This window comes from Erythrolamprus reginae, unplaced genomic scaffold, assembly GCF_031021105.1.
Source record: "Erythrolamprus reginae isolate rEryReg1 unplaced genomic scaffold, rEryReg1.hap1 H_29, whole genome shotgun sequence".
Classification (NCBI taxonomy): domain Eukaryota; kingdom Metazoa; phylum Chordata; class Lepidosauria; order Squamata; family Dipsadidae; genus Erythrolamprus; species Erythrolamprus reginae.
The window spans coordinates 122,501-146,798 of NW_027248483.1; the positions used below are offsets into that span (position 1 = coordinate 122,501).

Sequence of the window (24,298 nt, forward strand, 5' to 3'; positions counted from 1 at the left end):
ACAGCAAAAGAGGAGTAATAACTATTTTAAAAAGGGAGACTTTGAAAAAGTACAGAGAAAAAAAAGGAAGAGAAAAAAGACTTAATAAGGCAGCAAGAAGAGGGAGAAAAAGGGAGAGAAAAAAAAGAAATGGGGAGTATTTCAATTCAAATGATTAGAATAGAGCAGGAAACCAAGGTTTGCTAACAATGCATAGTCTTCAATTCAAACTTCTTTTAAAAATAGGAATAAAAAGAGGGAAAATCAGAAAGAGAACAAAAAAAGAGTTAATTAATCAAAAAGAAAACACAATATGTATAGTTATGTTCTTGTTATAAATCAGGAAATTATATTAGATGAATAAAGAGTGTGAATCCCAATGCCAGAAAATGCAATTGTACTTAATCCCAATTGCAGGTCTCACGAAAAGAAAAAAAAAGTCAAATTAATGATTTTCTTGTAGTTAAAATGGAGTCTATGTTCTTTTCCAAATTCAAGACAAAGGCAAAAAAAATAGATCCCAAGATGGAGTCAGGTTAGAAGTCAGAAGTTCATATGATCAGGCAGATGTGAAAAGGTTCTCAGAAGAAAAAATAATCCCAAGGAAAAAAAGCAATCAGCAAGTAATCCAAAGTAGTTCAAAGGCAATCAGCAAGTAATCCAAGTAGGTTAATCCAAAGGTAAATATTCCAAAGAAAAGGTATCAGTTCCTTCTATTTCCCATTTATTTTCAAGTTGTTATATAATGTTATTATGTTGCAAAGACAACAGGATGAGAAAAAAATAAGGCAACAAAGTTGTGTTCCTCCGCTGTTAAGATGTCAGCCCGGAACACAATGTTTTGACAGACTATAAAAAAGAAATTTTAGTCATCTTTACTAATTTCTTTTAAGCATTGAAATCTTCTATATAGTCATTTCCAGTTCAAGATCTTTTATTAAAGCATAGGGTAAAAAAAATGTTTTATAGGTTCCAAAATTCAAATACAAAATGGAAACAATGAAAATGAGAGAATTTAGTCTCGGCTGTTATTTGCGGATGAGACTCAGAAAAAAAAACCTTTCACTTTCGCCTCGTTAAAGAAAGCTTTCCCTTGAGGCTTGCGAACGATCAAATCTTCAGATTTTGGTCTTGAAACAAAGAGGAAATTTTTTACCTTAAGTCCTTTATCGGATGTATTCTTTTTCAGTTAGTTAAATGTAGAACTTTCAATTTAAAGCTTTTTCTCAGCTTCCCGCTGGGTGAGGGGAGAAAGCGCTGGCCGGTCCTCTCAGGCGAAGAGGATCGGTTCTCCCGTCTTCAAAGCTGCGGGGCGAACCGCTGCCTCTGGAGTCTCAGCGATGGCTCCTCGGGCAGAGGGGAGCCCCCTGTTCTGGGATCGGGCCATCCGAGCCCGATCCGATCGCAAATGCGACCTTCGAAGGGGGTAGAAGGGATCGCTTGGCAGAGCCCTGCCAAGGATGTCCCGCCGCGATCACCGCCAAACCGGAAGCAAAACAACATTATTTTGAACATGCAAATAAACCAGGCAGATGGTTAGCATATAAACTTAGAAAGCAGAGTCAATCCAAATTGATAAAAAAATTAGAAGACAAAGACGGTACAATAAAATATGATACAGAAGGAAAGGCGGACATTGTTTATAATTTTTATAAAGATCTTTATGCTAAAGACAATGTTAGTGAAGATGAGGTTTTTAATTACTTACAGGCTTCAAAATTACCACAAATAACAGAAGATCAACAGACTATGTTGGATGGTCCAATAACAATGGAAGAACTCCTAACTATAATTAAAAAGCAGAAAAACAATAAGGCCACTGGTCCGGATGCTATACCGGCAGAATGGTATAAGATAGACAATGAAATAGTAAGAAACTATATGTTAGAAATTTTTAATTTATGTAGACTTGAGGGTAAAATTCCGAAATCTTGGTCAGAATCGCTGACAACTTTAATACACAAATCCGGTACTGACCCACTAAAAATCAAAAATTATAGACCCATATCTTTATTAAATGTAGATTATAAAATATTTATTGCCATTTATGCAGATAGACTTAAAAGAATTATAAATGGAATAATACATCAAGACCAAAATGGATTTCTACCAGGGCGACAAATTAAAAATAACCTTAGAACAGTAATAAACACATTAGAATACTATGAACAACATCCAGATAAGACAGCATCCTTAATGTTCTTAGATGCTCAAAAGGCCTTTGACAACGTTAACTGGACATTTATAAAAATGCAATTAAACAAAATGAGATTTGGCTCAAAATTTGTTAATTTAATAGATACTATATACTCAAAACAAACGACTAAAATAATACTAAATAATAACCAATTACAAGCACTTGATATAAACAAGGGAGTTCGTCAAGGATGTCCTATATCACCATTGTTATTTATTATGACACTTGAAACTTTATTAATTAAAATAAGAGCGGATTCCGAAATAAAAGGTTTAACTATAGGAGACGAAACTTACAAACTCCAAGCTTTTGCAGATGACTTAACGTTTATAATTGAAGAACCGATAACAACTGTTCCTTCTTTATTGCAAACTATTGAACAATACGGAAAGGTAGCAGGTTTAAAGATAAATAAAAGCAAAACTTCTTTCTTAACCAAAAATATGAATAAAATACAAGAAACTAAATTAGAAAATATTTCTGGAATAAAAACCGTAAAGAAAGTAAAATATTTAGGAATAAATTTAACAGCGAAAACAATAACTTTAAAAAATGATAATTACATAAAATTATTATCAGAAATTAAAAAAGATTTAGAAACATGGAATAACCTGAAAATATCTTTTTTAGGAAGAATTGCCACAATCAAGATGAATATTCTGCCTAAGGTTTTATTTCTTTTTCAGGTAATTCCAATAAACCCAGGGGGAACTTTCTTTAAAACTTTGACAAACTTAGTTAAAAAATTTATATGGCAAGGGAAAAAAGCAAGGATAAGAATAAACTGTTTGGAAGACATTAAAGAAAGAGGAGGATTTGGTCTTCCAAACTGGAAATTATATTATCAGGCCGCTGCTTTAACATGGATTAAAGATTGGATAACCTTAGAGAATAAAAGAATATTAAATTTAGAAGGACATGATCTTATGCTGGGCTGGCATGCATTTATATGGTATGACAAGGAAAAAAATCACTCATATTTTAAAAGACACACATTAAGGAAGTATTTACTAGAGGTTTGGAAGGACATAAAGAAAAATCACTTCTTAAATGTCCCAGAATGGATAGCCCCCCTAGAAGCAATAACACATCCAAAATCTATAAAAGACACGAAAATATTTTATAGATATAAAGAATTATTAAATGATCAGATGAAGCTAAAGCCTAGGAATAAACTACAAGAAGAAGGGATAATAATAGATTGGTGGCATTATGCCCAGATTCGATCCAGATACCAGAAGGATATAACTCTTTACACTTTTAATAAAAGTAAGAATTTGCTAAGTCATTTAATTATTAATAATTCAGTAAAAATGATAGGGAAAATATATAAATTTCTTATCGCTCACAAAAATATAGAGTTGACTCTAAAAGATACCATGATAAGATGGTGCAGAAACATAGGTAAGGAAATAGATATTGATACTTGGGAAAAAGTCTGGATTAATAATTGGAAAATGACCAAGTCAGTTTCATTAAAAGAAAACCAAATTAAAATGTTTTATAGATGGCACCTTCCACCAAACAGGATAGCTAAAATGTTTCCTAAAACATCCCCACTGTGTTGGAAATGCAAGAAAGATATAGGAACTTATTACCATCAATGGTGGACATGTAGCAAAGCTAAAACTTATTGGAAGATGATTGAGAAGATATTAAAAGAAATATTAAAATATGACATAGATAACACCCCGGAATTTTACTTATTAGGAATTACTAATCAGACTTATAAGAAGGAAACTTTTTACTTAATCATACACATATTAACTGCGGCTAGAATAATATATGCGCAAAACTGGAAGGGGGAGGAAATCCCCAAGAAAGAAGAAGTTATAGCTAAAATATTAGATTGCGCTGAAATGGATATGATGACAAGACGATTAAACGATCAAGAAGATACAAAATTTTATGAAACATGGAACAACATATATAAATGGTTAGATAAGAAAAAATAAGAGATAGATCTGTTTTTATTTAGGTAATAATAATATTAGATGTATTTGTTGATGATTTTGACATAGTAGTTTACTCACAAGCGATATATTAAAAATTTTGTTTTATGTATGTTTAGTAAATGAGATTTGTTTGAATGTTTGATTAGATGAATATATTACACATAAATAACATATTAAGCATTTTTACTTATAATGTACTAATATTGCATTTAAGATTTGAAAATTTTTTACTAGACTTTTTAACATTTAACAAATGTTTGATTATGTATTCTTTTTTCTATTTGAATGTATACTTTCAAAAGAAGCGGGGAAACACATCCCCATTTTATGTTTAATGTTTGTACGTCTGTATGTCTGTTTTATGAAAAAATAATAAAAAAATTGAAAAAAAAAAGAAAAGAAAATTAATTTGATTTGATTTGATTTGATTTGATTTGATTTGATTTGATTTGATTTGATTTGATTTGATTTGATTTGATTTGATTTGATTTGATTTGATTTGATTTGATTTGATTTGATTTGATTTGATTTGATTTGATTTGATTTGATTTGATTTGATTTGATTTGATTTGATTTGATTTGATTTGATTTGATTTGATTTGATTTGATTTGATTTGATTTGATTTGATTTGATTTGATTTGATTTGATTTAATTTAATTTAATTTAATTTAATTTAATTTAATTTAATTTAATTTAATTTAATTTAATTTAATTTAATTTAATTTAATTTAATTTAATTTAATTTAATTTAATTTAATTTAATTTAATTTAATTTAATTTAATTTAATTTAATTTAATTTAATTTAATTTAATTTAATTTAATTTAATCTAATCTAATCTAATCTAATCTAATCTAATCTAATTTAATTTAATTTAATTTAATTTAATTCAATTTAATTTTTCAATTTAATTCAATTTAATTCAATTTAATTCAATTTAATTCAATTCAATTCAATTCAATTCAATTCAATTCAATTCAATTCAATTCAATTCAATTCAATTCAATTCAATTCAATTCAATTCAATTCAATTCAATTCAATTCAATTTAATTTAATTTAATTTAATTTAATTTAATTTAATTTAATTTTTCAATTTAATTCAATTTAATTTTTTAATTTATTTAATATTAGATTTGAATGCCGCCCCTCTCCGAGGATTCGGAGCAGCTCATAGCGGAATACAATATCACAAATCCAATATGTTAAAAAAGCACATTATTACAACCATACAACTCAGTCATACCATATACAAATCTACCATAGCCTAGGGGTAACTCAGTTACCCCATGCCTGGTGAAATAGGTGGGTTTTGAGTAGCTTACAAAAGGCAAGGAGGGTGGGGGTGGTTCTAATCTCTGGGGGAGTTGATTCCAGAGGGGTGGAGCCACCACAGAGAAGGCTCTTCCCCTGGGTCCCGCCAGACGACATTGTTTAGTCTATGGGACCCAGAGAAGGCCGACTCTGTGGGACCTTATCAGTCGCTGGGATTCGTGCAGCAGAAGACGGTCCTAAAGTTATTCTGGCCTGATGCCATGTAGGGCTTTATGGGTCATTACCAACACTTTGAATTGTGGCCGGAAACTGATCGGCAACCAGTGCAGGCCGCGGAGTGTTGCCGAGACATGGGCGAATCTGGGAAGCCCCACAATAGCTCTCACGGCCGCATTTTGCATGAGTTTCCGAACACTTTCAGAGGTAGCCACATGTAGGGAGCATTGCAGTAGTTGAATCTTGAGGTGATGAGGGCATGAGCGACTGTGAGCAATGACTCCCTGTCCAGATAGGGCCGCAACTGGTGCACCAGGCGAACCTGGGCAAACGTCCTCCTCACCACAGCCGAAAGGTGGTGTTCTAAAGTTAGATGTGGATCAAAGAGGATGCCCAAGTTGCAGACCCTCTCCGAGGGGGGCAATAATCCCCCCCGGGTAATGGATGGTCAGTAATTGTCCTTGGGAGGCAAAACCCACAGCCACTCTGTCTTATCAGGGTTGACTTTGAGCTTGCTGGCACCCATCCAGACCCCAATAGCCTCCAGGCACCGACACATCACTTCCACTGCTTCACCGACTGGACATGGGGTGGAGATGTACAACTGGGTATCATCAGCATATTGATGATACCTCACCCCATGTCCTTGGATGATCTCACCCAGTGGTTTCATGTAGATATTAAATAGCAGGGGAGAGAAGACCGTCTCCTGAGGCACTCCACAAGGGAGACACCTCGAGGCCGACCTCTGACCCCCCACTAACACTGACTTGGACCGACCGAAGAGGTAGGAGGAGAACCACTGAAGTACAGTGCCTCCCACTCCCAACCCCTCCAGTCAGCACAGAAGGATACCATGGTTGATGGTATCGAAAGCTGTTGAGAGCTCAAGAAGCACCAGGACAAAGGACAAGCCCCTGTCCCAGGCCTGACAGAGCTCATCCATCAGCGTGACCAAAGCAGTTTCCATGCTGTAGCCGGGCCTGAATCCCGACTGTTGAGGGCCTAGATAATCGGCTTCTTCCAAGAACCACTGAAGTGACACAATGGACTCCCCAATGCTCTGGGGTAGCCTGTTGAATCGCGGCTTATTGGGGTCCCACGATGTGGACTTTCTTGGCTTGGAGAGTCAGGTGAGAGAGGGGAACATCTGGGGAACCGCAGGATATTGCAAAATCCTGCAGGAAGCCAGTCCCCTGACCATCAGCCTGCTGGAAGTAACCTGTTACCTGAAGCTTTGGGAAAGACGGAAGCTGAGGGGATTATTACCATCTATAAATCCATCTGGTGAGAGAATTGTTTTGGGATTTTAAAATCTGGATTTTGGAGACAAGAGATATATTAGAGGTTTCTTAAAATTTGACTTGGAACTGTTTTTTGGTGAGGGAGAGACGTGAAAACACCGGAACTTTGATTTCCGGCTCAGTGGCGGAGAATCCTACATTTAAAGTGCCAGAACGATATGTTAACAGCATTTTTGTAAAGTGCTACAACTCTAAAGAAACTGATATTTTAAAGAGAAAAGTATTACTGCATATTTGGGCAGCTTTTATTGTTCTCATTTCATATTTTCACGTTTTAAGATATTCAAAATACAGTGGAACCCCGACATAAGAGCTGCTCTACTTAAGAGCAACTCGAGATAAGAGCTGGGAGGGGAGAGATATTTTTGTTCTACTTACAAGCCCAAATTCGAGATACAAGCGCCAAGGAGCTGTCTCCTGAAGCCAAACGCTAACTTCCGCGTTCGGCTTCAGGAGACAGCTGCGAAGCGGCGCGCGTGTTTTAAAAGGTTGCAGCCGGCCTGGGGGGCTTGGGGGGGTGCTTGCAGCTTTCTTTCTTGCTCTTTTTCTTTCTCTCTTTTACCTTCCCTTCCTCTATTTCTTCTTTTCTTTCTCCTTCCCACCTTCTTCCCTCCCTCCCTCCTTTCACTCATTCCTCTCTTACTCTCCCCTTTCATAAGTTTCCTTGCTTCCTTCCTCTGTTCCTGTCCCTTCCCCCTTTCTTTCTTTCTTTCTTTCTTTCTTGCTTGCTTGCTTGCTTGCTTGCTTGCTTTCTTGCTCTTTTTCTTTCTTTTACCTTCCCTTCCTCTATTTCTTCTTTTCTTTCTCCTTCCCACCTTCTTCCCTCCCTCCCTCCCTTCACTCATTCCTCTCTTACTCTCCCCTTTCATAAGTTTCCTTGCTTCCTTCCTCTGTTCCTGTCCCTTCCCTCTTTCCTTCCTTCCTTCCCACCCTCCGTCCATTCATTCACCCATTCCTCTCTTGATCACTTGATCGGTGCAAAAAGGGTTGGGGACCTCTGTCCTACAGGATTGGGTGGCAGAGAAGTTGAACATATGTAAATTTAAAAGTTTAAGAAAGTTTACAAGTTAAGTGAAAGAAACTTCATTATTCATTTATATGTACATGTACATTTCTTCATTAAAAACATGTCTTTCTGCATAATTTAGACTAACTTTGTGAGTTTTTTGAGGGCTGGAACCAATTAAAATTATTTACATTAATTCCTATGGGGAAAAGTCGTTCGAGATAAGAGCTGCTCGACTTAAGAGCCCAGGTCCGGAACGAATTAAACTCGTATCTCGAGGTACCACTGTACTTTATTCTGAAATATTTTTTCACCTTAAAAGGCTTATACTGCCATCTAGTGGCAAGAAGTTAAAAGACAAAGGACAGGCTGCAGCATGGGAAAGTGGCCTTGACATTTTGCTACATTTAATAACAAAGCCAGGTGCAGCTTGCTGACTCTGTGTTATTGCTACAAAGTGATAAACAGTTTTTTTTCCTTCTCTTTTGAAAAGTACAATAACTCTGCTTCTTGGTTTGAGGCTTCTGTATGATAATTCAGCTAAAAGACCCTTTAAGGGTTATAATCCTATAATCAATAGCATTGCGTATATATGTTTTAGACACTACAATTTTTATACCCAGCTACTTTTTTATTTAAACCTTGATTTTATTTTATCCATAATTCAAGTTTATTTTTTAAAAAAAACTAATTAATTTTTATATTTGATTTTTAATTTTTTAATTTTTAAATCTTTAAATCTTTATTTTTATTTTCTTAGGCCTTTATTATACTTCATTTTCTTCATTTTTTATTTTTACCAGATTTAGATTTTGATAGCTTCTTCCGTAGAATTGTCTTTTATATTACTCTTTTTATCAGACCCTAATTAAATTTTGGGTCTGACTAGTTAATTTTTTTGGGCGGGGTGTTTTTGATCACTGGACTTTTCCATTCATTGGGTTATATTTGATTTTTTTTAACACCAGGTTTGCATACCCACCCTTTGGATTACTACTTTGTGTTTTTTCAATTAATGGATTTTTCTATCTATTCATTGGATTATATTTGATTTTTTGGATTATTTTTGATTTTTTTAAAAATATTTTTTATTTTATCAGGTGTTTGTTTACCCACCCTTTGGATTATTACTCTGTGTTGTTTTTTTTATTAATGGATTTTTCGATCTATTCATTGGATTACATTTGATTTTTTGGATTATTTTTAAATTTTTGAATTGATTTTTTGATTTTATTGGGTGTTTTCAACACCGGCTTGAACAAACTTCCCGCAGACGTGGTTGATAAATCCACAGTAACTGAATTTAAACATGCCTGGGATAAACATATATCCACCCTAAGATAAAATACAGAAAATAATATAAGGGCAGACTAGATGGATCATGAGGTCTTTTTCTGCCACCAGTCTTCTATGTTTCTATGTTTCTAAGAATCTTCAGACATCACTATTGGGCAGAATTGCTCCAATTAAGATGAATATTTTACCAAGATTATTGTTCCTATTTTCCACTACTCCAATTAAACTTGAAAAGACTTTTTTCAATGAGCTAAATAAAATTACAACGAAATTTGTATGGCAAGGGAAAAGACCAAGAATCTGTTTAAAAAATTTACAAGATATGAGAGAAAGAGGAGGGCTACCACATTGGGAGCTCTATTACCAAGCGGCGGCAATGACATGGGTAAAGGACGGGATTTTACTTAGCAATAAAAGACTACTGGTGTTAGAAGGACATGACTTGCAAATAGATTGGCATGCATTTATGTAGTATGAGAAGAAGAACATACATAGTTACTTTCAGAGTCATATTATAAGAAGTTCATTGATGGCAATTTGGGAAAAGATGAAAGCGAAACACTACTCAAAAGTACCATTTTGGATATCGATAATAGAAGTATTTATGCACGCCAATAGACTAAACTGGTCTAATATTTTAAGATATAAGGATATACTGACACAATCATTGAAGTTAAAACCACTTCAAGAATTAGAAAAACAAGGCATAAAGCTGGATTGGTTTATGTATTTACAGTTACAATCAAGATTTGAGAAAGACATTAAAACAAAAGGTATTAACTTACAAAAAACAGAATTAGATCAAATCTTATTGGGTCAGGATGTTAACTTGATCAAAAAAATTTACAAATACTTCTTAACAATTGAATTAGAATTCGAGCAGGTTAAGGACACAATGATAAAATGGATGAGAAATATAGGATATACAATAGACAGAGATTGTTGGCAGCAATTATGGGAGAGAAATTGTAAAATGACAATGTAAACTGCATTTAAGGAAAATATGTATAAAATGTTTTATAGATGGCATATATCACCACAAAAGTTAGCGGAAATTTTTTCAGAATCTGTCGATGAACTGTTGGAAATACAGTGACTTACCTGGCTCATTCTATCACATGTGGTGGACTTGTCCAGAAGCAAGTAAATTTTGGACACAAATTCAACATTGGATTCAGAAGATTTTAAGAAAAACTATTGATCTTAGATCTGAGATATAGCTTCTGGGTATTTTACCAGATAATTTTGATAAAGAAGAGACATATTTAATTATACACATAATTACAGCAGGTAGGATTGTATATGCACAATGTTGGAAATTGAATAGGATACCAACGGAAAGGGAAGTTTTGAGAAAAATTATGGATTGTGCAGAGATGAGAAGATTGACTTTGAAACTTAAAGATAAATAAGACTCGGATTATTATAAAATTTGTGGGAAGTTTTATGATTGGATAGAAAATTAAGAGATACATTATATATACATTAGTAATTGGTTAATTTTGGAAAAATTGAAACAAGAGAATTTGATTTAAGCTTTGCAAGCCAAATGGCAAAGATGAGACGTAGTGGTAGCACTATATAATGATATAACACAAAATTTACTTATTGTTTAGATTTAAACATATAGAACTTTATTTTACAATGTAGGTGACATATTATGAATAGTATCTTTTACTAAAGATACATATATATATAGAGAATTTTTAAATAGCTATATGATATAAGATTAAATTTAGATAAAAGAGATTTTATTATTCTTTTCATTGTTGTAACCTTTTGTTGTAAGACAATGAGGGAAAAATTTTAATTTAGAATTTTAAGAATTGCTAATAATGCATAAAATTAAAAGAAAATTTTATACGGGGAGAGATAAGTCCCTCCATTGAGCGAGTAATGAGAAAAGAAAAGTTTGTATATGATTGATTTTAAGCATTGTTGTTGTGTTTATAACTATATATTGTTTTATTTCATGGTGGAGAAAAATAAAAAATCTTATACCAAGAACCGCTGGAGCTGGAGCGACACCACCTTCTCAACAACCTTCCCCACTGAGAGGTCAAGAAGCACCAGGACAGAGGATAAACCCGTCTCCCGGGCCCGCCAGAGATCATTCATCAGCATGACCAAAGCAGTTTTCGTTCTGTAGCTGGGTCTGAATCCTGACTGCTGAGGGCCTAGGTAATCAGCTTCTTCCAAGGACCGTTGGAACTAGAACGACACCACCTTCTCAACAACCTTCCCCATGAAGGGAAGGTTGGAGACAGGATGATAGTTGTTAAATACGGCTGGGTCCAGAGAAGGCTTATTGAGGAGGGCATGCACATGTGCCTCTTTGTACGAAGCTGAAAAGGACCCCTCCCTCACAGAAGCATTGGTAATCTCCTGCACCCAGCTCTGTGTCACTTCCCTGCTGGCCGAAACCAGCCAGGAGGGGCACAGGTCCAACAAACAGGTGGTAGAATTCACAGATCCAATGGCCTTGTCCACTTCACCAGGTGTCACCAGGTCAAACTCGCTGTAAACAGGTGGACCAAGACGAGCCCCTGTCACCTGACTGACTTGTCAGTTGACTCTGTACTCCAATTGGAGTTGAGATCAATCCAGATCTGAGCGATTTTATCTGCGAAAAACCTATTAAAGGCCTCAGCACTACCCTGTAAGAGTTCCCCAACTCCCCCCTGGTTAAGAAGGGAGTGAGTCACCCTAAACAGGGTGGCCGGGTGGGATTCCGCAGATGTAATCAGGCCGACATTGTAAGCATGTCTTGTCGACCTGATCACCACTTTGTAAATCTTAATCTGAGCTTTATGAATGTATTGAAGTATTGATAGAATTTTACAAGTTATATGTTATATGATTATAATATTATGATAAATGCTCAACTAAAACAATGGATTAATTAGTAATTAAGATTTTGGGTTTTTTCTTTTCTCCTTTTTCTCTTTTTTGTTTGATTATTTTCAAATTGACATTTCGCTATGCACTGTTTTATGTTGTGTGTATATTAAACCTTAAAAATAAATAAAAAAGATTTTTTTTTAAAAAAGATTTTTTTCAAATTCTTTAATAGTAATGGTGCTCGGTTCTTTTTTTTCTATTTTTATTATTATACTTCCTTTTTTCTTAGCTTATAATCTTTTTAAAATTTTGTTTAGGAAGAGGTAGTAAGGGTTTTTAGCTATTTTTTAAAGGAGAATACATGAAAACAGGGAGTAAATATAAAGGCTTAATTGTGTTTGTAAGAATAAGATGAAATTATTGTAATAAGGTTAAAGGAAATCAATGTGGAATTCAATTAGAAGAAAAAATGGATATTTAGATGACAAAATTAGAGGTCAAGGTTTTGGGGTTTGATTAATACCAAAAATAATTAATTTGGAACTATTAATTTTTTGGGGGATAATTTATATGATTTACTAACTGTACTGTTTTTATTGTAATTTGATTATTTTGAAATGTATTGAAAAAAGTATGTATGGAGGAAAAAATAAAACAATTTTACACCCCCCCCCCCAAATCCATACAAACAAATAAACAATTAAATAAATATAATTTAAGCATAAATAGTCTGACATCAGCTTTATTAGGTAGACCAAACAGGAAACATGATAAGATGAGCTAATTCTATGTTATTGTAAAGCTACTTCAACAGAATCTTGCAAGTCTTCAAATACAATTCTTCCATAGTCACCTTTACAGGTGGAGAATTTAGAGACATTCGTTTTTGATTAATCTTAGTTCACAAACTATGCAATTGCACACTACTCTTTCTCTTATCTGATTTATTCTCTAGGTAGCATCTCTTTGTCTTCCAAAATCGTTCCTGCATACAATTACAACTGTGGTATAAATTAACTCTGACTTCCCTTGACACATTTTCAGGGACGTCTACAAGGTCATAAATGTCAACCATCCCATTGGCATATGTAACAAAAGAAACTTCTGGAACATTATTTTACCAAGAGTATAATTTTACTGATAATTCCACATGGGCACAAGAAGAAAAGTAAAAAAATCCCCTTTCCTCCTCTGGTTTACCCACTGTTCATTGTCCACAAATCAATTGCAGCCAATTTATTTTGGGAAACGATCTGGAGTTGGGGCTTGCTCATCTTTTGACCTTGGACACTAAGATGATGCCAGATGTCAGTCAGCTCTTACTCTCCACAATTTCCTCCCAAACTTCCCCAGCATACCAAATCTACTCACTTCCCTCCCTGTTTCAGTTGTCTGCCTGTGAGCAATGTAGATGGGGAGTCAAAAATGAAGATGGCCTCCACATGTAAAAAAAGTGGGGCATCAATTGCATAATTACAGACATAATTTTGATTTTTTTTAACACTCCCATTGTATATTTATTTTTTAATGAAGAAATAAATGTGAAGAAATGTATTGTTTACAAATTGATAACTAATAATAAAACTGTATTACTACTACAGTAGTCCCTTTTTAATGCTCTTTTTATTATTTTTATTTTTGCTTAGACTATTATTTTTGTACAATCTTAAATTTCTAATTGAAGTAAGGTTTTCAGTGTATATCTCTGTGACACTGGGATCAGAATGAAATGATGCATAATATATTTACCTTGTACCCCTTTTCTTGTCTTTGTCCACGGGATCCTTCTTCTCCCTCACACCTACAAAATATGCAGCAGCATTTTCGCTCAGCAATTTGGTCCTTGAAGAGAAGAAATTATTATTTTATCCTTAGAAAATTTGGTTAGTTATAATTACTAATGAGTATTATTATTGTCACTTTTATATTAATTTGTAAAGAGGTCTGCATCCAAGACTTTCATGAAAATGACAAAAAACAATGTTCACAAAAGTTGCAAAGGCAAAGTTGTCTTTGTCAATTGTCCTCCCTTGTTCTCTTCTGTGGATGCCTCTTGTAATTATTGTATGCTATTCAGGAATAAAATTTAATTTATTTTAATTTAATTTATTTGAAATGGGACTCAGGGTGGCTTACAACTATAAATAGTACATACAATTAAAAAGTCAAATAATTAGTAATAAGAATAGTAAAACCCATAACAAACCTATAATAAACCTTGAGTCCTATGAAATTGGGCAGCATAGAAATCAAAGAAATTCAATTCAATTCAATTACATACAGAAACAGTTGCAAATGTGATGTGATAAAATGTTAAATTCACAGCCCCCAGGCTTCCTGGCAAAACTAGGTGTTCACAGCCTTTCAGAAGGAGAGTAGGGTGGGAGCAGTGCAGACATTGAGGGGTAGTTGGTTTCATAATGTCAGGGCAGCCACAGAGAAGAGTCTCCCCCAAAGGCCCATCAACTTGCATTGTTTAGTTAATGGGACCTGGAGGAGAGCAACTCCTTGTGATCTGATTGGTCTTTGGGAGGTACAGTATGTGGCAAGAGACGGTGTTGTACTTAGACTGGTCCTGAGCCATGTAGGGCTTTATAGGTAATAACCTTAAATTGTGACTGGAGACCAATTGATAGCCAGTGCAGCGCATGAAGCATTGGTGTTATATGGCTGTATCGAGGAACACCCATGACAGCTCATGAGGCTGCATTCTGGACTATCTGTAGTCTCCAAACAAGGGTAGCTTTATGTAGAGCACGTTGCAATAATCTAGACAGGAGATAATGAGTGTCTGAGTGTCTGTGTGCAGAGCCTCCTGGTCCAAATAGAGCCTTGACTGGTATACCAGTCAAACCTGGGCAAAGATTCCCCTTGCCACAGCTGAAAGATGGTGGCCAAGGTTCAACTGTGGATCTAGGAGGACGCCCAAGTTACAGACCCTATTTGAGGGGATTAAAGTTTCCCTCCCCCAGAACAATTGATGGACAGATGGAATGGTCCTTCGGAGGAAACACCACTCGGTCTTGTCAGGGTTGAGCTTGAGCCAGTTTACTCTCATCCACATTCTTACAGCTTCCAGGTACCAGCACATTACATCAACCGCTTCACTGAATTGACATGGGATGGAGATGTATAATTGGGTATCAAAGGATCCTTTAAATCTCAAAATCTAATCTATTGGTTTTATCTTATCAACTTACCATATACTGAAAGAGTCTTGTAGCAACATTTTCTGTGTCAATAGATAATTGTGTGTTATATCCAAATCCCTTTCCAAACTCAATATGCTGAAGTTGATCAATATATTTAGCTCCTTCCAGGGCAATGGTTATTAGTCCATCTAGTCCTATTTGAAACAGTGGTTATTATCAATAACTTTTAAATATATGCTTTTTCAGTTATTAATTATTATAATGGATTATTATAACATTATAAATTATTATAAGGAAGATAAGAGAAGCAAAAAGAAGTTTCTCTGAAAAGCTAAGGAATTAGTTCTCAACAAATGAACCAGCAAGCATGTGGAAAACTCTTAAAAACATCACTGGTTACAGCAAACTTCCTTCCCAATTTGAAGGAAATCAGCAACTGGCAGATGACTTGAATGTGTTCTACTGCAGATTTGAAAGGCCACCTATCCCCACAACCTCCACACCAGATATACCAACAACAGCCAAATCTCCTACAACTGACCCCATCCTAGTGGGTGAAGCACCAGGCCCAGACAAGACAATTTCTTCTTGCTTAAAAGTCTGTGCTGACCAATTGGCCAATCTTCACCCAAATGTTCAACAAATCACTAGAGATATGCCATGTTCCTTCTTGCTTCAAGTGCTCCACTATCATCCCAGTGCTGAAGAAGCCCTCTATCAAGAAACTGAATGACTACAGATCAGTTGCTCTAACATCTATAGTTATGAAAACCTTTGAAAGACTGGTGATGTCCCACTGGAAAACTATCATGGATCCACTGTTTGACACCCTGTAATTTGCATACCAAGCAGTTAGATTGACAGATTATGCTATTAATATAGTTCTGCACTACATCCTACAGCATCTTGAATCTCCAAAGATCTACGCAAGGTCTCTTTGTAAAGTTTATTTCAGCATTCAACACCATCATGCCAGACACTCTTCTAACTGAACTAAATCAGCTAGCGGTACCTGAACACACTTGTAAATAGATGACAAGCTTTCTAACAGACAGGAATAAGCAGGTGAAGCTGTACAATTAACCCGCCCCCTAAGGCTGTGCACTCTCACTACTTCTCTTCTCTCTCTATACCAATGATTGCATTTCAAATGATCAATCTCTTAAACTACTGAAGTTTGCAGATGATACAACAGTGATTGGCCTCATTCAAGATAATGATGAAACTGCATACAGATGGGAGGTTGAACAACTAGCTTCGTTGTGTGACCGAAACAATCTGGAACTGAACACACTCAAAATTGTAGAAATGGTGGTAGACTTTAGGAGAAACCCTCCCATTCTACCACCTCTTACAATTCTAGACAACATGATATCAACAGTAGAGACCTTCACATTTCTAGGTTCTATCATATCACAAGACCTAAAATGGTCAGAAATGTCAAAAAAACACAATAAAGAATGTTTTTTCTGTGCCAACTCAGGAAGCTCAAACTGCCCACGGAATTGTTGATACAATTCTACAGAGGAATTATTGAATCTGTCATCTGCACTTCTATGACTGTCTGGTTCAGTTCTGCAACCTGACAAGACAGACACCGACTTCAGAGGATAATCAGAACTTCAGAAAAACCATTTTTGCCAATCTGCTTTCCACTGAGGATCTGTATACTGCATGAGTCAAAAAGATGGACATAAAAATATTTAGTGACCCCTCGCATCCTGGACATAAATTCTTTCAACTCCTACCCTCAAAATGACACTATACCAAGACAACTAGACACAAGAACAGTTTTTCCTGAATGCCATCAATCTGCTAAACAAATAGTTCTCTCACCCATGGCAAACTATTCACTAAGGCTGCATTACTATTACTATTATTTTTCTCATTGTTCCTATCACTCATCTCCTCCCACTTATGACTGTATGACTGTAACTTATTGCTTGTATCCTTACAATATATATTAATATTGATTGTTTCTTGGTTGTTTATTTGTACCCCTATGACAATCATTGCGTTGTACCTCATGATTGTTGACAAATGTACCTTTTCTTTTATGCACACTTAGAGCATAGGTACCAATAACAAATTCCTTGTGTGTCCAATCACACTTGGCCAACAAAGAATTCCATTCCATCCGGTAATGGGGTCTTATGGGTACGGTCAGGTACGCAGTACCGGTAGCAAAATTTTGATTTTTTTTTTCTTTTTTCCCCTTCTGGGCTCTGGATATGTTTTTCCTATCACAATAAATGAGGTTGAATGTGTATAATTTTAGAAGAGCTGTGTGTGAGCGTGTGTACACACATTTTATATAGTAGATAATTAGGGGTGGGCTCCACCCCAGAGCACCCAATTTGCACTGAAAGATGTTGAAACAAAATGCATAAGCCACGCCTACACTGTGGTAGTAAAACTTTTGGTAGCCCATCACTGATTCCATCCCATCCCATTTTATTCTATTTTTCACATTGCTGTGAACAGTTGGGCACATATACAAAATATAAAGAGAGAAAAATAATTCAGAAAGCTACCCTTGCCCATTCTTTCCACCCCAAGTCCTTGGAGAGGGCGGCATACAAATCTAATAAATTATTATTAAATTATTATTATTATTATTATCATCATCATCATCATCATCATCATCATCAACATCATCATTATGTCAATACAACACAGCAAACGAGGTCACTATGCTGGATTTCGTATTCCATCACCAGTTGGGTGCTTCCCAAGCAGCTAGGATTGCATGATGTAGCGGCGAATTATATTTGCCGATCCCAGTAAAGCGGCCTTTTGCAATTGACAGATGGAGATTTTGTCAATTCAGATGGTTTTCAAATATCCACTGAGATCCTTTGGCACTGCGCCCAGCGTGGCAAGTACCACTGGGACCACTTTCACTGGCTTATGCCAGAATCGTTGCAGCTCGATTTGGGCATAAGCCAGTGAAAGTGGTTATTCTTGTTCTTATTCTTATTCTCATACTTCTTCTTCTTCTTCTTCTTATTATTATTATTATTATTATCATCATCATCATCATCATCATCATCATCATTATATTATTATTATTATTATTATTATTTTGCTCAGTGGTTGATATAGCAATGGAACTAATTCTAAGGCATAATTTTGACTTGAAAAGGTATACATATATAGAAAATTGTCAAGAAACACATATAACTGAGGATGTATGCATCCGAACTTCATTTAATGTCGAACATTTGTATAAAAAGAATAACAACAAATGGAGTGAAAATAAGACCCACTAAGAAAACAAGCACTAACCTGATTTATTGGGGTGCGGAGCCTCTTGGTGTCCAGCAGCAGCCACAGCCTGCTGGTCCTGGCCATAACTTAAATATATGTAAATTTCAGCATGGAGGCAGAGGCAGGGTGGAGGAGAAGACAAGCAATCTGAACATCCTGCCTGGCTGCCTGGCTCATGAGAGGCTTCTGAGAAGTTTGCTTCTTGACACCCGCAGCCATTGGAGGCAGAGGCATAGGGGAGGCAGGTGTCACGCTGGATATTGCCAGCCACAGAGACATTCAGTAATTAAAGAGTTAACATGTGTGCCTTGTTATTAATCACTCCAATATTCCATGTCATATCCATATATCACTTCCGCCCACATGAGATTGTAGTTCTATTTTTGTCCCGTTCCTTTCCAGATGCCATTATGTAAGCTGCTTATATTATTTTGTCTCTCAAGACATTGTTTGTTTTCTGTTTTATAAATAAAGAAATGCTGGTCCACTGATTGGACCTCTTAAATCCATCCCCTCTATGGTTAATTAAAGTTCAAACGGACTTTGTTATCCATGACATGGCAGCAGATGGATGGCTGTGCCTTAATTAATTAAGTCTTAATTATTTAAGTCTGATATGCCTGCGAAGAAACACAGATATTTCCCTTCGCATCCTTCACCTACAAGCATGCCGATAGCAGCAGAAGAAACTTCTGTTCCCCCCACCGGGGAAATCGCTACTGAAAGAATTTCACCTCTCACCCAGATCCAAGAAGATATTTGCGGTGAGTCAAACTTAATTAATTTAACAGAAAATATTACGTTATCAGAAGAGGCTTCCCAATTTTGTATTTCTGGTCAAACACAGTTAGAATGTTCAGAGAGACAGAAAGAAGAAATAAATTACTGTGAATCAGATAAGTTTCCAGCAGAACTAGGAGCAAAGCCAAAACTGAAAGTAATTAACAAGGACCAGATGTTTTCAAAACACTCTGAATCAAATACACAGGGAAGCCAACGTTCGCTAGCAGACATTAATCTCCCGACTGTGCAGTCTCTTGCCAAAGATCTGCAGAGAGACATCCAAATAACTCAGGACTATCTCTCAAATTTTTATGTAAACAGAAAATCAACTCCCCTTACAAAGAGTGAAAATAATTTAATAGATTTCTATTGCAGTCAAATAACTAAGAAAGACTGATATTAGCTGCAGAAGGGGTTGATAACATGACTTTCAACCCACCAAATAGACTCTGTACAGAAAAAGAAAGAGCTTTAGATAGAAGACCAACTATTTTGATTCTTATGTCTCTCGATACCGATTTATCAGTTAGATTTTCACTTGATAATACTGCAAATGCCGTGATCACTGTCTTAGATGAACTTTACCGTCCTATTTCAGCCGAGGGGACATGTCTATTGTTCACTGACTTTTTCAATGCAAAACTAAAACCTGGAGAGAAAATTGCTCCACACTTGTCAAAACTCTTGGCGATGCAAAAAGAATTGGCAGAAAGAGGATATAACATTGATCACCTACAAATGACCACGGCAATCATCTCATCGCTAAATGAGGACTGGAAAGAGGCTATTACAAAGTGCCATAGTATACCTCTACCTCAACGTACCACATCCAGAGTTTGCCAAATCTTAACTGAAGAAGAAGTAATTATGGAATGCAGACTTAAATCCAGAACAGCTACTACTAGAGCTTCAGCGAGTCGCGGTTACCAACAAAGAAGTAACCAATCCAGAAGGACAGATTTTCAATGCTCTCAATCTGCTGATCCTCAACACTCTCAATATCCTGCCCAGCCCAGAGGAACAGATCCCAGAGGCAGCAGACGCAGGAGTTCCAGTAACTATAGATCAGCTCAACGATGTTCCGGAAGCGAATCACGTGCTACAATCAATACTTTGACTTTAAACAACGTTCCTGATTCAAATTATGAGTACAACACAAGATATTTATGGACTTTAGATAGCGGAGCTGCTTTTCACATTACTCACCAAAGAGAACTTTTTACTGAATTACATGAGACTGATATAAAGGAGTTGTACTCAGTCTCAAATTACATATGCAAAGTCGAAGGAGAAGGAACTGTCTACATAGAAGAATTGGATCAGATGATTCCACGTGTTCTCTACATTCCAAATGCTACAAGCAACTTACTTAGTCTTTATCACCTGAACAAAGACTTGGGCTACAAAGCTATGCTCCTGAATAACGAGATCCACATTATTAAAAATGGAACTGTTGTTGCACATGCCATTCCGATTGGTGGTGTTTATTACCTGAAGCTGAACCTTTGTGCATAGGTAGATGTAAGTATAAGCATTCCAAACTATGAAAGCACAGGCCCAGAGAGAAAACCTGTTGCTACTATAGAAACAGAGGCTCATAAAACCAATGAATTCCAAATGGTTCCGCATAATGTTGCAAATGCTAAACCTGTACTAACAAACAAATCTTTTCATTCCAGGTGCATTCACCGTTGGCACCGACGTTTGGGCCATGCTTCATATGATGTCTTATCCAAGATGCCTGAATTCGTAAATGGTTTCAAAGTTGATAGTAATTGCCCAATTTACTTAGACTGTTTTGTTTGTAACAAATCAAAATCGAAAGCTGCTCCTATTGCTAAGCATGCCATACGTTTGTCTACACACATTTTTGATTTGGTTCATACCGACATTGTCGGTTCATTTCGGCCTACTAGGGGTAACAGTAAGTATTTCTTAACAATTGTTGATAGTTATTCTAGATATGGTTTTGTGTATCTAATGAAACAAAAATCAGAGACATTTCAGATCTTTACAGACTTTGCTGCACAAGTCTTCAATCAACACGGTGTCCGAATCAGAAGAATCCAAAGTGATCGTGGTAGAGAATTCATGTCCCAACAATTCCAAGGATGGATGAGACGGAATGGGATACGGCATCAAGCATCAGCCCCTTATACTCCAGTCCACAACGGGATTATAGAACGACACCAGGGCATTTTACAGACTATGTATCGCTGTCTCCTAGAAGACGCTGATCTCAACAATTTTTACTGGGGTGAAGCACTAAGGTATGCAAACTACATTGTTAATCGTACCTGGAGCAGTATTTTAAAGCAAACTCCTTTCTACATGCTTTATGGAAAGAAACCTGACATTCAAAACCTTCACATTTTTGGCTCATATGCCATGGTTAACATTCTACTGGCCCAGAGAAAGAAAGGATGTCCAGTGGCAGAAAGACTGAGATTTATAGGTTTTGATGAAAGTTCCAAGTACTACAAATTTGCTGACTCTGATCACAAAGCTGTTATTTCCAATTCAGCTAAATTTGAGGAAGATACAAATTGGTCCAGAATACATAGTAATGATACTTCAGTTTATTTTTCTAGAAATGATGTTCAAGGTACAGCGCAACCTGACTCTCAGATAGCTGTCCCAGATGTTCCAGATGTTCCTGATGTGCAGTCTTCACCAGTCGCAGATGATGTTCCTAGCGATGTAATTGGAGACGGAGATGACCATGATGATGAATGGACCATGGTTCTAAGACGTTCCAAGAGAACCACAAAAGGAATTCCTCCAGCAAGATATCAAGCGCAAGTATCACAAAAATCTTTTCCTGTTCTTTGTAACAATGTTACACTTCCTCCCGATAATTTTTACCAAATAAGACATTTACTTGAATCAGAACAAGAAAAATGGTATGATGCAATGCAAGCTGAATTGGACAGTTTAAAGAAACTTAAGGTGTTCAAACACATTGAACCTCCAAGGAACAAGAAGATTATTGGCACACGATGGGTCTACAGAATTAAGCAAAAACCAAACGGTGAGAAAATATACAAAGCAAGATTAGTAGCACAGGGCTACTCTCAAATTTTTCCAGAAGATTACACTGATACTTATTCACCTACTGTCAGAAATGAAAATGTCAAGATTGCCTTAACAACAGCCGTTGCCCTGAATTTAGAAGTTTTTCCAGTTCGATGTCGAAACTGCCTATCTGAATGCTGATCTAGATGAAGAAATCTAGGTGAAAGGCACGCCCAGATTCCAGGACCAGGAAGGAGATGTCTGGTACCTGCAAAAGAGTCTGTACGGATTGAAACAATCTGGTTTAATGTGCCATAGATGTCTCATTGACAAGCTAAATTCAATGGGCTTTATTAAGTCCAACTCTGATGAATGCGTGTTTACAAAAGTGCAAGGTAATGTTTATGAAATTGTTCTTGTTTATGTTGATGATATTGTTTACATTGGTCCAAATCAACGCATTTTTGCAAAAGGTTTAGAAAGACACTTTACACTGAAAAGCTTAGGACACATTCATGATTACTTAGGAGTTCAGATTGAGAAAACTCAGAAGGGGTTTAGCCTCTCACAAGAGAACAAAATTGATCAACTTCTGCAACATTGCAACATGACTGACGCACATCCATGTCGCTCTCCAATGCAGACAGACTTTTACAAGTTGGCATACCAAGACAGTCCTTTGTTTAAGGACCAAACACTTTACCGCTCAGTCATTGGGTCACTGTTATACATTAGCAGTTGGACAAGACCCGACATTTCACTTAGTGTCAATCTGTTGTCATGACACGTAGGCAACACAACCACATTTCACTGGACATGCATAAAGAGATTGCTCAGATACATGAAGTACACGAAAAACACGAAGTTGTTCTTGGAACCAGAACACAGCAAGTATCCTGAATTGATTTGCTATGCAGATTCTGATTGGGCAGGTGATATTGAAACTCGACAAAGTACTTCTGGTTTTATAATGTTTTTGAATGGTTGTCCAATTTATTGGAAAGTTAGAAAGCAGAAATTTATTTCTTGTTCTTCCACTGAGTCAGAATATGCTTGTGTCTCTGACTGTTGTAATGCTTCAACCAATGTTTCTGCTCTCGTTAATAACCAATAGTTATTATGGAGGACAATATTTCAGTTACATTCATAGCTGAAGCTGAATATGTGGTAGCTCGTTCATGGCACATCGACATAAGATATAAGAATGCATGAAAATATGTACAACAAGGATTCGTGAAACTACATTATGTGCCTACAACTGAACAGATCGCTGACGTGCTGAATAAACCACTGCCAGCTGCCCAACACGAATACCTCTCCAAGAAAATGTGCCTTATGTGAACCAATGTCCCTGATGACTGCCAAAGAAAGGGTGTCACGCTGGATATTGCCAGCCACAGAGACATTCAGTAATTAAAGAGTTAAATGTGTGCCTTGTTATTAATCACTCCCATATTCCACATCACATCCCATATATCACTTCCGCCCGCATGAGATTGTAGTTCTGCTTTTGTCCCATTCCTTTCCAGACGCCATTATGTAAGCTGCTTATATTATTTTGTCTCTCAAGACATTGTTTGTTTTCTGTTTTATAAATAAAGAAATGCTTGTTTTTACTACCACTGATTGGACCTCTTAAATCCATCCCCTCTATGGTTCAAACGGACTTTGTTATCCGTGACAGCAGGCACTCTTGATATCCCCCACAAGTGCCTGCTAGGCCCAGCTGTAGGCAAGCTGAGAGAAGGTGGGACAAAGTGGGCAGCATGTTGAGATCACTTCTGCTTCCTCCTGACTCTGTTGCACACTTTTTGTCCAGAGGGAGATTAAGCTTTGTCTGCTTGCAAAGAGGACACTTTGAAATGGAGCTAATCACTCTGTTTCAAACCATCTCTTTAGCACACAAAGCTTTGAATCTCCATCATTTCTGCTTGGGTGAAATGTGGTTGCCTATGAAGTGCTTGGGAATGGAACAAATCACTCCATTCCAAAGTACCCCATAGGTGATCAA

At 36.4% G+C, this 24,298-nt stretch overlaps 1 protein-coding gene across 3 annotated transcripts in view; it reads right to left on the reverse strand.

The window, feature by feature from the left end:
* The window catches only part of LOC139155540 (collagen alpha-6(VI) chain-like), a 242,177-nt gene that overhangs the window by 121,490 nt on the left and 96,389 nt on the right, over positions 1–24,298 (reverse strand). For all 3 annotated transcript variants that reach the window (XM_070730719.1, XM_070730718.1, XM_070730717.1), the window contains 2 exons: positions 15,268–15,413; positions 13,817–13,909 (listed from right to left, as the gene is read on the reverse strand). In XM_070730719.1, the coding sequence (XP_070586820.1) occupies positions 13,817–13,909; positions 15,268–15,413 (239 nt within the window). The remainder of the gene's footprint in view (positions 1–13,816; positions 13,910–15,267; positions 15,414–24,298) is intronic.